Source organism: Diadema antillarum, unplaced genomic scaffold (genome assembly GCF_040938485.1).
Source record: "Diadema antillarum isolate AM-2024a unplaced genomic scaffold, OU_Dant_1.0 seq00000320_RagTag, whole genome shotgun sequence".
Lineage (NCBI taxonomy): Eukaryota > Metazoa > Echinodermata > Echinoidea > Diadematoida > Diadematidae > Diadema > Diadema antillarum.
The window spans coordinates 1,970,571-1,985,751 of NW_027271339.1; the positions used below are offsets into that span (position 1 = coordinate 1,970,571).

General features: G+C 37.0%; 1 protein-coding gene across 1 annotated transcript in view; it reads left to right on the plus strand.

Moving 5' to 3' along the window:
* Positions 1-10,563: 10,563 nt before the first annotated feature.
* LOC139730524 (uncharacterized) overlaps positions 10,564-15,181 on the plus strand; it is an 80,350-nt gene continuing 75,732 nt past the window's right edge. The window contains exon 1 of the mRNA XM_071641376.1: positions 10,564-10,744. Within this exon, the coding sequence (XP_071497477.1) occupies positions 10,690-10,744 (55 nt within the window). The 5' untranslated portion in view covers positions 10,564-10,689. The remainder of the gene's footprint in view (positions 10,745-15,181) is intronic.

Here is a 15,181-nt window from a genome sequence, read left to right on the forward strand (position 1 = left end):
GTGCAGTTCTTTTGTTTCACTTTCGCCTTCAAAGCAAGATAACTTCCTCTGTTAGATTCCTCTCTCTATTGTTTCTATATAATACAGGCGCGTTTTTACTTGCGATATAGGTGATCACTTGCGGGATTCTTCGGTGCGGTTCCGAATGACATTTTCTTGACTTTTTGAAGGCTTCTGAGTAACGATTGACCGTGATATTTTGCTTTATATTAAGTTAAAGGGATGGTATAGTTTTGTTTGAGATGGGGCTTCAGGATTACAACTTTTTTGTGAGATAATGAGAAACCTCGAAAGAAAAAAAAAATATGAAAGGACACTCAGATTCTCAAACAGCATCACTCTTGTATTTTGAATGGGCTGAGTATATCCAAAACAAAGCAATCCTAAAGGTGGGACCCATCTTTTATCAGGATCGCTTTGTTTTACTTTGATTTGGATATCTCGGCCATTTCAGAACCAATTTTCAACAAATAAACTTTGAATTCCTCTTTATAGAACGGCATGCTCTTCAATATTTCATGCGTTGTGGTTTCTACGTATCTTGCAAAAAATCAAAAGCTGAATCTTTATCTTAACGGGGTTGTATACCATCCCTTTAAGTCATTATGATATCTATCCATAGGAGGGCATTACTGGTTTAGGAATCCCATTCCTGATAGAAACGTCAGCACTAATGATCAAGACTCATTAAGTATGAATCCATTTGTTGGTGCGTATAGTCCCAAAGGGTGCTCTTCTTGGCCAACCATTATGTTTTTTAATGACCGCTAAAACATCATTCTTTGGGTGCGCCGCCTGCCCTTCGCGGCTCTCTCTCTGTGTTGACTTGAGCAGTGCGGCGTTGTGTGCTGTATTGTGCTGGCCAAGCACCTCGGCGAGTGCTTTCGTGGTCGGTGGTTTGGACGTGGTATCGGAGGTAGACATGGTTTATCTACATGTTTTTACTGATGATGTATGTTATCATTTTTCGCATTGTGCAAGATTTTTCTGAAGGGATAGTCATAAGTCAATTGATAGTTTTTGTTAAATGTTGGTGTACTTTTTTACCGGCCAGGTGCTTTTTCTTACCCCTCCTCATCTCCACCAGTCAATACCTTCTACCTTTCTTCTTTTCCTGACTCCTCTCTATCACATGACTTTTTCCCTTTCATCCACTTCTCAACATAAATGTGCTGGTGTTTGTGTGTATTTCTATATGAATTACATATTTATTTGATATCATTCAATACACCGTCCGTGCAATGTTTTTGTTTGTTTGTTTGCTATATAGGCCTATTATAATATGTGCAATACGAGATGCTTGTTGTTTTTTCCTTCTTTGTTGTTATGCCAATGGAAGGCGAATTTCTGTATTTTAACATACAAAGTTCCTTGTATCCTCGTGTCATTCATTGCAGATCCTTCATTTTATGTCCTTTCTTCTTCTTCTTCTGATTCAGTCTGCCTCCTTCAATAGACTGAAGATTCTTGCAGACTGGTGCTATTTACATTATAATACAATTTATTTACAGATATTTACAAGCACATAGAAAATATGACGAAAATAACTAGCCACTGTGATCAACCGTTAGACGGTTTCGAAATGATCCCACGGATGGCGCTGAAACAATTTCTGACGACAGGGAATTCCATTTCCTTACAGTTCTTGGGAAGAACGAATGGCGATGCGATTCAGTTCTCGAATATGGTACCTGATAGGAGTGTGGTTGCGAGGCTCTCGTCAACTGAGTAGCCTGTTTGATAATATAGTCCTGTGCTGAAAGAGGTGCAAGATTATTGTGTATTTTGTACATCATAATTAGCCTGTCATTTTCTCTGCGCTGTTCCAGAGTGGTCCAATTAAGTTCTTGTAGCATTTTGCAGGTAGTACAATTTTATTTCTCTCACACCGTAACCCTAATACACTATACATATACTAAATAACAAATTGAACTTTGTCCAGTCTTGGATCCAGGATAAGTAATCGCTAAATATTGATAAAACGTAATACTGCTATGAACTCATAACAAGTTATTTCTGGTCATGTAAAGACAAACGACATCAAGATTTTAAGACTTCAATAGCGATATATCATGCAGAATTCACGTCAAACTTTTAAAGCAAAATTTTGTCCAGTAACACAAGAATACGCCTATAAGCTGAAACATAACTTTCTCTCCATCACTGCAAACTATATAAATTGTACTCACTATGATTTCCCCATATTTCAACTATAGAATGCTAGCTGGGGGTAACTCATCCAAACTTTCGCTTGTTTCGATTTTTGTTCTTCAAAAACGCGCTTTAGAATTAACCATGCCGGGTACCTGATACAGACTATTTTCTTTGTCCAAACTAAAAGGTCCTTAAATCATAGATTTGTTTGAAAATTATAGGGAATTTATGTGTTTACATTTTCCTCTGATGAGCTTCCTGATATCTTCCTACAAAATGTTTAAAAGACACAAATTTGTCCATACACTGTATCCAACCCTCTAACGTGACGCTTATCATTGCGCCTTCCTCGCGCTCGAACAATCTCCGCGGAGAGAGAGGGAGAGAGAGAGAGAGAGAGAGAAAAGAAAAAATGTGTTATACAGGGCTAAATAGTTAACTCAACGCAGAAGTCACATGTTGCTCTGTCATCATTACCATCCTCCAAAAGCGTCAATAAAAACAGCATAATATATCAAATAGTTACACCACTCAAATTCATTAATATTCTTCTTTATCATGTAAACGGGTTGTGCCGTCCACTCACGTTGCCCAGCGAACAAACCTGTGCCCAGCTTTCGAAATCCTGCAGTCTGGGGCAGTGTTCACCTTCATTTTGGGGACGCGACACAGGCAGCAATGTTTCATGCGTCTCAGTATAACTGCTGGCTGGTAAAGTAGATTACTCTTGAATCGTCAGTAGGCCCTATATACACGTTTTTTCCAGAAAAAAAAAGATACTTTCCTTATATCTTATGTGCACCCTATGTATATTTTGTTCTGACTGCCCTGATCCTATTACTCACTTTAGGTAAATCATTGTTTCATATTCCTATCATAATGACCGTTGATTTGACGGCAGCACGAGGTTTATTTTGTTCTCTTATGCTAACATTTGAGAAGTATTTGTTGTTTCACGAGCATTAGTGTCATTTTGTTTGTTTTTTTAAAAATGAATATTTTATGCAGGGCCCCTTTATAAGTCAGTTTTTAACGGAAAGGGCTACCCTGTATGTGAATGATAAAAATAATGATGACTGTGATTTATAATCTTATATTGTACAACAATTTTGTATGTGAACTATGACTCAGAATAACAACTGACTTATACGAAAGGTATAAATAAGTAGGCCTATACTTGCCCTATATCTATGCTCTATAAAATGCATATTTCAACAAATGAAATTTAGATTGAATTTAAAAGTGTCAAAGGTTGGCTGATTCTGATGTTTCCTGGTTGTTCATCCTCCCACCCCGTGTGTACTTTTGGAAAGATGAGGAAATTAACATATCCATGATCAAATATTGTTTCACAGAAGTGGCAGAGCCACAGACACACTGAAAAACCATGACTGTATGATACGATGATTTAAAATACATGCAGGCCTAATACAACATTTAACGGATATCCAGTTGTAAGGTTGGACGCAAAGGGCGTGCCTATGTCGGGTGTTGATAATGGAGTTGTTAGTATTTTGCAATCCTGACAGTTATAGATTGAGATTGGGATAATCAATGGTAAACTGTGTACTCACGAAATCGCTATGATAAAACCTGAAGAAATGGGCGTACTGCGTGAGTATAGGGATACCTGCAGATACGACCATAGTCGAACAAATGAAAAATCACCTTATCTTTTTTAGCGAGAGAGTTTGGAATATGAACTTAACATGGGTCTTTAAATTGCGAATTGAGCTGATTTGAAAGGGACCGCAAAACAACCCAACAATTCATAAGTTAAAAATAACGAACATAGGATGCTCACTAGGTTTATGTTGTTATTAGGTCCTATGGCCAATTATTCTTATAATGTCAATTGGTGGAAATATCCTCGAATCATGGTGAATCTATGAAAGTTTAAGATATACCGGAATTGAAACTGGGCGACTACTCGCCGGCGCCTGATATTACGACAATCATACCGATGAACACTAGAACCTCAGCCAGAGCTCACCCGCCCCGCATCGTTCGTGCTCAGTTTTTGAAGCTCGGGATTGTTAGCTTATGAAATAGAGCAACACAGAATTACGGGGAGCTAGTGTCTTTCATGAGATATCGAAAAATTCACATGCTGAAGAAATTTGCCAAATATTATGTAGCTGAAATGATAACAGAACGTATATATATATATATATATATATATATATATATATAAAACTTATTATAGGGGCCTGCTCATAATATTCAGTGAAGCTGAATTAAGTTGGAAATTTGGAAATGAGAACAAAATTATGTTATCAGGTCGATGTTACTGTAAATTTTTATTCTGTTCTGTTTTGATTTTAATTATCGTAACAATATATATATCTATATATATATATATATATATATATATATATATATATATATATAAACATAATCCCTCTGCCGCTCCCTAAAATGAAAGATTGGCAAACATTCATACACAATGGAGTAAAATCACATCTTCCTTGGGAAGCAGAAATAATAATGGTAAAATGTAGTTTATTATACGTAAGTATTATGACAATCTATATGTTCTTGGCAACGACATTTTCACCGAACGACCTGCCTCCTCCTTCCTCTTCTATCCTCTCCTTGTTTCCCGCCTCATAAATTATACTTCGTAGTTTCTATTTATTTTGGTTTGACGTTATCGTTCGTTATGTGCCATGAATCAGTTCTTGATCGCTATCATTTGATATATATGATTACTTTGAATGGTTACGCGTTTCTCCGACTGAGGTACTTATAAGCTTGTCTTTTACGTGGGCCTCTCTTTTCCAATAACATAATTATTTTGAACATTATAGTTTTACATGTATATACACGTAATTGTTGTGTACAACGCATTTTCCCTCTTGAACTTGTATCAATAAAAATGTGCTATTGGAAATAAAATCTCATTTGAATTCAATTAAATTGAAAAAGTGACATATAATGTCTTCCTAGTCAATTGTCTTTAAGAACCGCTTCTATTTTATCACATACTTTAAAAAAGGCCTACACGTCGACATCTCATGCAAGGTGGGCCGTGGCAGTATGATGATTTTAATTCTCCTTCAGTCTTTCAACATGACTCGTCAGAGCACTGACGAAGATTGAGGTCTCCTTCCTTTTTCTCTCCCCTACCCCCGCCCCTCTTTCAGTGTTCATCTATTCATCTTTTTCTCTTTTTTCAGGTATGTTTCTACAATCTTATGATTCGACTGTCTTCACAATAGCAACATCCCTTTTCTCGCCATCTATGACAGGAGCTTCATAATAACATTTCATCAATCTCCCAGTTTCCTCTGTGCAGATTTATACCCCCATTTATTTTGTTATGTTTCAAAGCGATGACCGTATTTCAGGCATTATTTTTATATAGAATATGATATTTTTAATGTTTTAATTTCCCCTTGACTTGATAATGAAAGTTTGTGTTCAGCATCTCATAAACAGCAATGAAAGAAAAGGGAATTTTCAGAATTGGCGTAAGGGTAAGATTATTAATAGCTGAGCATGCATGATCCTTATTTAACACAAACATGAAGTCAAATGACGGCATGGACAATGAACCTGAAGAGGTTTCGAAATTTAAACCATTTTATACTCTGAAAAGTTTATATAGTAAATGTTGATCTTTAACATACAGGGACTTTCCTATATAATTCGTCGAAATTACACTGTTTTGTTATTGTCTCATCTGTCATATACTGTTATATACCTGCTACTTTGGCGGGCACAAAGTGAACGTGGTGACGGGGCACACACATGTCATTATTTAGTATCACAGCTCGCAGCGCACTAGCTGACAGGTCCCCGTTGGAAAGGTGGTGGGTGTAAAGGTGGGCCACTCAGAAAATCGAACTCCCATTGCAATTGGTTCCATTGGCTTTGGAACGACTTACCTCGTAGTATGCAAGTTTTGTCATCTATTCCTATGTTTAAAAAGCAGAGTGGAATTTTATCTATCAAATTTTAACCTGATTGTGATTTTTTATTAGGGTAAACAGAGTGCAATATATTTATTTCTGTGACACCGGGAACTGACATATCATTTGTTTTGTTGTTATAGTTGTTTTTTAACTCGCGTATTATATTCTCTCGGTTTCTTTTTTTCTTATTCCCGCTGTAATTTTATCATAGTATGATTTTGTTACATTTTCTTCTTTTTTGTCTCTTTTTTTTTGGGCTATCTGGTTGATATGTTTACGTTTGTTTTGATTGTAACGTTGTGCATTTGAATATATGTTTCTGTATCTTTTTATTGTGCAGGGCCCCTTGGTAGAGCAGTTTTTTTTAACTGCAAGTTTTTTTAACTGCAAGGGCTACTCTGTTGAAATAAAACGGAAATAAGAACAGAAAAAAATATATATGCATGAACAAAGGCACAAACACAGGCACAAGACGCTCACGTAGAGATGACAAACAACAAGAGACAATGGGGGGGGGGGGTTAGAGGGAGAAGGAAGAGAAGGAAGGTATTCTGGGTGAGGATGGTGGAGAGTATAAAAGGTAAATGAAATTCATCTGATTTTCTTGTCGGATACAAATGAAAACTGACATTTCTACAAAATACATCATCAAATACTTCAGGCAACTCATTTTCACCCCTAAAACTGAGCATAAATTGTCCTAATTAATATAAATATAAATCTTTAACCTTCAAAATTTTACTATTCAAAAACAATTCGTCGGTGTGGACACAATGGTTGGAAGTGATATATAATTCTCAAAGCCTTTTTTTTTTGCAACAAATACAATTTTTCAATCAAATATTGATGGGTGTTTCCCCAAGCAAATTATTAGTACTGTATAGTTCAGATTATTATAAGACTGTAATATAAATTGAGTAAAGTATGGGTGGGGAAGAAATGTTTAACTTATTTATTATACCAATATTCCAGGATATAATCTTACAACAGTCATGAACATGAACAATTCCAGGACAACTTACAGTCAACACAATAATAAACGCCAAGAAATTTAATCGATGAACACATTTCTAGGGGAGTGCCATCAAGCATAACATTGCCTGACAGCGTTTCAAGTGAATTTCCAAAAAGCATAAACTTATAGTCTTTTGCCAATTGAGAAATAATTTATTTGCCCGTATCATTGTGTAACGTGTTTCAACTCTTTGTTGATAATTTGTAAAAGAATTTCGGGGTCTCTGTGGGAATAAACAAGATTGCGGAGTCATCGGCAAATGAGATGAAAGAGCGTGGCGGAAGATCTATGAAAATCATTTATATAAATAATAGATAAAAGGGGGCCTAATAAAGTACCTTGCGGTACACCACAATGAAGATCACGCATCGCAGATATACAATATTGTCGAGAGACAAGCTGTTGCCTGTTATTTGAGTAACTCCTGAACCACTCCAAGTCCTTTCTGCGGAAGCCGTATAATGCTGTAACTTATAATAGAGCAATATTTCGTGATTAATTGTGTCAAAGGCCTTGTAGAAATCCAGAAATATACCAATCATATGTGAAAAAATTGCTAATGAAATGGTTACCTAATTGTCTATAAATGCAAGTGAAGCATGGGCAATATCATTATGTTTACGTCGAAATCCAAATTGAAAATCAACCAAAGAACCAGAATGATTTAAACATCATTGTTCGGAAATATCTTACTTTTCTTTACATTATCAATTGCTTAAACTTATGTAAGTATGATAGATTATACAGTATGAACGCCATGTGTGTGAATGTTAAGTCATGTGCACAATATTGTTTGTCTGTAGGTGTGTTTGTAAGTATTTCGTGAGAATGATATGTCTCTGTTTTCCGCATCGTGATATTCATATCGTCATTATAGTATAGAAATGAGACAGTTGCGTGTTCGTAGCATGAAATGATTTGCTATCCGATGATTTTCGATGTAAGCCAATGTGAAAATATGGCATGATATTGGTAGGAAATAAATCTCCATCTACACAGAAGCATGTCAGAGAAAATTGATTTGTTTTGTTATAGACTGGCTGTTTCCATATTTATGATATTTTGTTGCTAGAATAATGATAAATGTGTGTTACTTCATTTAATGTATCTATAGTTGAGGAAAAGAGTATTGACAATATTCTACACGTTGGCTCATTGTACAGTAGATGGCACTTGCGGTTAAGATATCTATTCAGATTCTAGTTCAAAATAAGAGGTTGATGAGAATATCATTAATATTCGTTTTCCCGTGTACATGAAGTGGAATTAATGAATAAATGTGTGATCATTGACAGTATAAATGTTAATTCTTAAGAAAAATAATTAACAACACATAGCATCATTCTCATTCCGGATTAGGAATCATACTTAGGACGAAAATACGATATCTGTAGCAGGGTTAGGGACCCGCGGCATCAACAACACGGCATTATCACGAATGTATACTCGAACCAAAGGAGATAGTATACCGTAGATATAGACAGAGTTGTTGAGGGTCCCATACCGCACAAGCTTTGCTTTGTAGTGGGACCCTCCATTACCATTCCCATCCTTCTACTATGCGGGTGTATAATATACCTTTAAAAAATGCAGTTATGTTGTTACTCATGATCACACGTATTTTGTTAATTTACGTTTTTGAAATAATATCATTACAAATATGTTCTGTTAATGCATTGTATATAATTTTCCCTGTTTATTCAATGGAAATGAAAAATAAAGTTGAATTGAAATGAATTAAATTGAATAGAAATAGGAAAGTATACAGGATCAAAGTTTCTTTTACAAATAAGGAGAACAGTGGTTTTAACACAGCATTTTATAAATGAAACTATTTGTAATGTAAAGAGTTCAAGAATCGTTGTGTCAGAGTCAGTCATTTCTTGTGTGTGTGTGTGTGTGTGTGTGTGCGTATGTGTGTGTGTGTGTCTGTGTCTGTGTGTGTGTGTGTGTATAATTTTACAATAATTGTTTGTGGCACTACAATTTATTTTTCCCATGTGGCGTTCTTTTTGAAATAATCTAATTTATTCGATTTTTGTTTGATCAAAGTTTGATCAATTTTTGTGACATAGAGTGATAAATCGTCATATTGCTTTGAATAGGTTGGACATCTATTTCTCTTCTCTCTTCTGAATCAGAGCGCCCATTCGTTTACTCAGATAAGTATTTATTAATATACGTATGCAAATACTTTTTATTTCACAATTTTAAGTAAAAATGAAAACAGTTCAAATATTTTTCTCTCCTTTTGCTGAGGTAACTTGGAAATTGTGCAAGTTGTGTTTTTTTTTTCAAGTTCCCTTCATATTCCTTGCAATTTAGGCCAAATATTTCAATTCGGAGTAACTTCACGAATGTCAAAATATTTGTATATTATTTTTGGTATGTATATAGAGTAAGGGATATATATGCAGGTATGTATACATACATGTTTTCAGAATGTTTGATTTCATGTGCGTATTTTGCAGTTACTTTATCCTGTTCACCCCAATATGCATTTTCACCTGCTTGTACAAATTATCATTTTCACTTTGTAATGAGTTTGTATTATTCTGGACATGGAAAATAAATGAAATGAAATGAAATGAAATGAAATAAATGTCCCAGTGAAACCAAAAACAAAAAAAAAAAAAATAAGGAAAGAAAAGAAGAAATGAAGGAGGAAAACCTGGGGGTGTGTTTCATAAAGCTGTTCGTAATCAGTTCTAAACAGGGCCCAGGTCAGGAAAAGCTAAGATTTGACTCGCTCGTATATCTCCACGTACTTACCAAACAAACAAACAAACAAACAAACAAACAAACAAACAAACAAACAAACAAACAAACAAACAAACAAACAAACAAACAACATAATGGACATTCAAACCAAACAAGGCAGCTCCAACATCATCATGCTCACACGTATCACCTGTGCGCGCGCATGTGTGTGTGTGTGTGTGGGGGGGGGGGGGTCTCAGGTGCGAGTGAGTCTGCGTACGAGTGTTCTTAACTTTCACATTTTTAACGATATATAACCAGTGTATTAATGCATACGAGTGTTCTTAACTTTCACATCTTTTTTTTTTTGATATTTAGTTTTCAAGTTAATTCATGCTGTGTATAACTGGAAATAGTCCTGTATACCTAAACTCTATACTTCATGCTGATATTGACCCATCAACTCAATTCTGATTGGCTAGTTCTGATGAAATATACTTTAGTAGGTTATCGAAGGATGTAAGGACGCGATATGATTCTCCATTTCCTACTTTCCCCTCCTCCTACTCGTCGCCATGGTGCAGCCACTTGGAAGAGGGTTGCACGTACCCTGGTATGATAGGCATTATCATTCGTACGTTTAGCACACCCCTGACGCGGCCGACATGCGTTTGTTTGCTCGAAGTGACGGCACACAATATTTAGCACACCCGGAACTACCCACGTTAAAAACACCGAGTTGGCTCCATTCATTCGTGTACTGCAGAAGCTGAGCGGACCTCTCCCCCGACAGTCGCCCGTGCCGTGCTCGTCTAGTCTCGGGGCTCATAAACCAAGGACAGGTGACAGGCATCACGAGCTGCCCCCTACTCAGCAGATTTCGGCCCCGATTTTGGTCGAAAAATGGCGCAGCCGGGGTCATCAGAAGAGCAGACATTAAAACCTGAGCAAGCTACAAGTGAGTACTTCGATTTTTGGGGCACTTTACAGTATATCACACTATACTTTTAAGAAGAATACAGATTTTTGGATTTGTTTTGCTGTGTTGAAGATGTGATTTGTGTTTGCGCGATTGAGCCGCCCCTATCCGTATCACGCGGCTCCTTCCGTGATCTGTCATGCAGTGAGGTGGGGATCTTTATTCCCCAAAGTGGGTCATATTTCTTTGTTCATACGTCAAGAACTTATCGAATGACAGCTCCCCGTCGCTCTCTGCGGGGGAAATGCAATACCCAGAAGAGAGGGAGAGGTTTATTTCTCGGCCAGAGATCCTTCAAACCCACCAGAGCAGAACACATTTGTAAGAGAAGAAGGGGGATAGAATTTTGTTTCAATCCTGTTTTCTAACTGCAGTGCATAGTGACATTAGCCATTTGATTTCAGCACTGATCTGGGTAAAAACAAGATGAAGGGGGACATAAGGACAAGCTATTTTTACCAAGCATGTTAGGGGTTAAGGGTCCTTGTGCTCTAGCCTAAGCTGAAGAAGTGTTTCGGAGGTCTCTATGTTGTTATGACAGAGGAGTTGTCCTGAAAATTTATTGTACATATTCAGACTGCTGCCTTGATCACGGTAAGCAGGCAAGACAAGCAAGTGTCTGTATATCACCTGTGCCACATATCAGAGAAATGTGAACAGTCAGTTGGCTTGAGAGAGCAGGAAGAGGGCAGGGACAACATGCTGTGAGTTTTTAACCTTGACCTAACATGCAAATCACAAACCTCCATTACTATTCTTTTGGGGGATACTATAGAAAAAAATAATATAATTGCCTCCCTTTTCAAGTAAGAGGAAATGTTGAATATGATGATCTGCATCCTTTGCCACAAATCTGACCCTGTTTATCCTACTAAGTATATGAGGTGACATTTACAGATGTAGGGAAAATGCAATTGGTAAAAGAATATAAGATTTATCAATTCTATTCAGGAGAGACAAGATCATTATCAACAAGTGAGGCCCTTATGTAACATTTCTCTATCATTTCAAGGGTTTTATTTGCAGTATTCATAAAGCTTACCAAGTAGACTTGAATAGCACTAGTAGACACTAATTTGTAAAGTCAAAGTACTATTGTGCTGTAGGTACCCATAATGTAGCCTATTTGTACAAGCCATTAGTAGCACAAAAGTATTTATCAAAGTGTAATGACACATCTTTAGAAAGAGCCTAGAGCTATCTTTGTTGTTTTGCTGTTACCACTTTGATCGTAGAACTCCAGTTTGTTGGCAAATTAATCATGGAATACTACAAATACGGTGTTCCATACCAATATATTTTAAAAAGTATATATTCAATATAATTCAGACAGAAAAATCTACATCAAACTCGAGTTAAACTTGAATTTTGTTAAAGGAACCCAACCCACTCTCAGTTACAGTGACAATATATAGAAAGAGCCACTAGTCACATATGCAAGTTGATATTATTTCAAAATGCAGGCTGTTTCTAAAGTGGTAGGCACATTCAAAGAGAGACTAGACTTTACCATCAATACAAGATGTGAGGAGAAAATATTATCAAGAACTATACTATTAGAGCTCTATAGATAATAAACCTAGCAGGACTTGAATGCTAGTACTGCCAATGTGTATTTCACAAAATAGGGTATGAGAATGACTGATTTAGCTATTGGACTTCCTGTCTCTTCCCTCCTTGGCATTTTCTCTACAAGTTTTGCTGACTCTCATCTGCTGAATCCACAGAGCATGAGTTTCACAAGAGGGGGACAAACGTTGAAGGCAAAGAAGAAATCTGTTAACATATGACCCTGTGCATTATCATTCAATTTTCGTAGTGTCTCTGAATACAAATGTACTTGCTGCTGCTGCTGCTGCTGGGTTGGAATGGGCCTCCAAGACATGGCAGGGGGCGGGATAATGGATATCTCATTCCCTGAATGCACAAATTCTTTGTGGTGACCTCCCCTTTTGTTCTAGAGTCTGGGGGCATTTTAACCTCCTGGTGTGTGTATGTGTGTGTGTGTGTGTGTGTGTGTGTGTGTGTGTGTGTGTGTGTGGTGGGGGGGGGGGGGGGGATGGGGTGGGTATGGCGTGTCTCAGAAGGGAGGGGCAGCGGTACATAGGTTTAGGAGTTTGCCGGAATGGTAAGTTGATGCGAACTTGTGCACACCCTCCTTTAATTGGTTGAAGTTTTTGCTTCTTCTTTTTTTTCTTCTCAAAAGGATTGTACTCTCAGAAAAAAGGCTATACTGTTTAAAGTGAATCCTTTCTGATGTATAGAGTGTTCCTTGTTTTTATATTATCTACATCAACTCTTTGCCTGGATAGAGATTGGTTATAAATCCAGAGAAAGCAGAAATGATACATTTAATGATAAGCCTAAAGGTGTACAGAGTATGTCCCGCCAAATATTGGTACCTAATCATTGGTTGATATGATTACAAATTCTGATATTCCTGGTATTTGTCATTATATCATAAGCAGAGCTGTATTTTTTTATCTACAGAATTTTCCAATAAGTTTGCCAGTAAGTGCCAAGACCTGCCCACCAAATCATGACAATTAAACAGAAATGCAAGGAAATTAATCAATTTCTCTTTGTTATTGTGCAAAATCTCCTTGAGGTTGATAACACTTAGAATAGTGTTGCTTACTGCATTATTGCAATATACCTTTAAGCCATGCAGAGTCAGCCATCTCTAACAAGATGAGCACAAAGTGAGCAAAAGTCCATACCTCAGGGGAGAATGTTACAGGGTACTATGCTGCTGCCATGAACTCACTAGCAGTTTTTAAAGGTAAAGACAGTGCAACAGAGAAGGGGTAAAATCTGGTCTTGTAACAATGGGCTTAGCCTGCAGGCAGAAGATCAGAGAGAGAGTGACAGACATTTTCCAGGAGAGGAAAAGGATATGATTATTGAACACTTTGCCCTTTTCAACTTCTTTCTTGAATCAACATCCATAGTATGTCCTGCCAGTGTGAGAGTCTAGACAGGGAAGTCTGATGATTATGTGATAATGTTATCCCTTCAGAAGTTTACATTCCTCCCTACCCCCACTTTTGGTCTGGCATGTCTTTACCCTTCTCCCACCCCTTCCCTTTCCAAGTGAAGAAGTAGAGGAGAGAAATGTAGGGTACAGCAAACCAGCTGTGATGGCACCCCAGGCTGATCATAATTTGAGCTGTTTTTCGACTTGACCTTTTCCTTGAGACACGACCCCAGCGAGATTTCACCCTTGCCATACCAGGGGGCCCAGGCTCCTGTCAAGGACACGCCTCAAATAACTACCAAAAGAGAAGAAAAAGTAGGGATATCCTCGAATAAAGGAAAAGGCAAAAAGTAGGTTTTCTGAGTACAAAAAAAGTCTAGTAATAAAGTTGCATCCTCCTCAAGGCTCCAAAATGAATGACTTTCAATCAGTATCATCTTGTTGAGCAAACATTTCCTGTTTTGGTTAGTAAGGGGATAGCTATAAGATGAATCCATGTCAGTGATAATAGCCTGTAATGGTTTTCAGTCTGGTAGTCCCTGAAGAGACTGCAGTATTATGTTCATCATGTAGGCCTGTGCATCAGCTACATACTGTTTGGCTATGAAAAGATCCAGATTAGATTATATGGTACATTATCCAATTATTCCATAGAATCTGTGTGTATGTTTAAAGCTGCAGACATTATTATTGATCTCAGGATGTGTGCTTCAGAGGGAAATTTCACTCCCTATAAAAGTTTACTTTACTGAACAAGATTTTAGCTGTTGTTTCAACTCTTTGCCTTGGTGCCCCTCTGGTCGTGATGCGGTTCCAGTTGGTTAGTGAGTGCAGAAATTGCTAGTGTAACAAACCAGTTTGACCAAGAAACTTACTTTTACATTGAAATTATGAGCACTAATTTAAGAAGCCATAAATCAAATTGTAAGTCCAATATCAGTAGGTGAAACTCAGTGCCCTGCATTAGCCAGATATTTAATTCCTTTAATCATGGAAGACATTGTATTATAATCTTATTAAATAGTAAGCTGAAGAGAAACCACGAAAAGAAATGGAACAAATAGAGAAATACACACTATGGACAGAACCTGCATTATGATAAACTAACAGCTACAATAAGATGAAATGAGGTAATGTGAAGTGGCCATATACTCCTAACTGAAAAGATCTCATCAGTAAGTGATTTAAAGCAAATGAACATGTGCCAGGCTTCAGGTTATTTTAGTTTAAAGTCAATCTGACAGCAGGATGTGCCAAAACTTCTTAAATGCTCTTATCAACTGAAAGCTTTATATTCTTTTGATTTGATCCAAATAAGCAGTAAAGTTTACTTCTATACTTGTAAAAGGAATGATAATGGAAATGTCTTGTCTGAAGAGGTAGCATTTTGTCATTTGAGAAGAACCAATTAATTTCAGTCCACTTGATATTTCCATCCC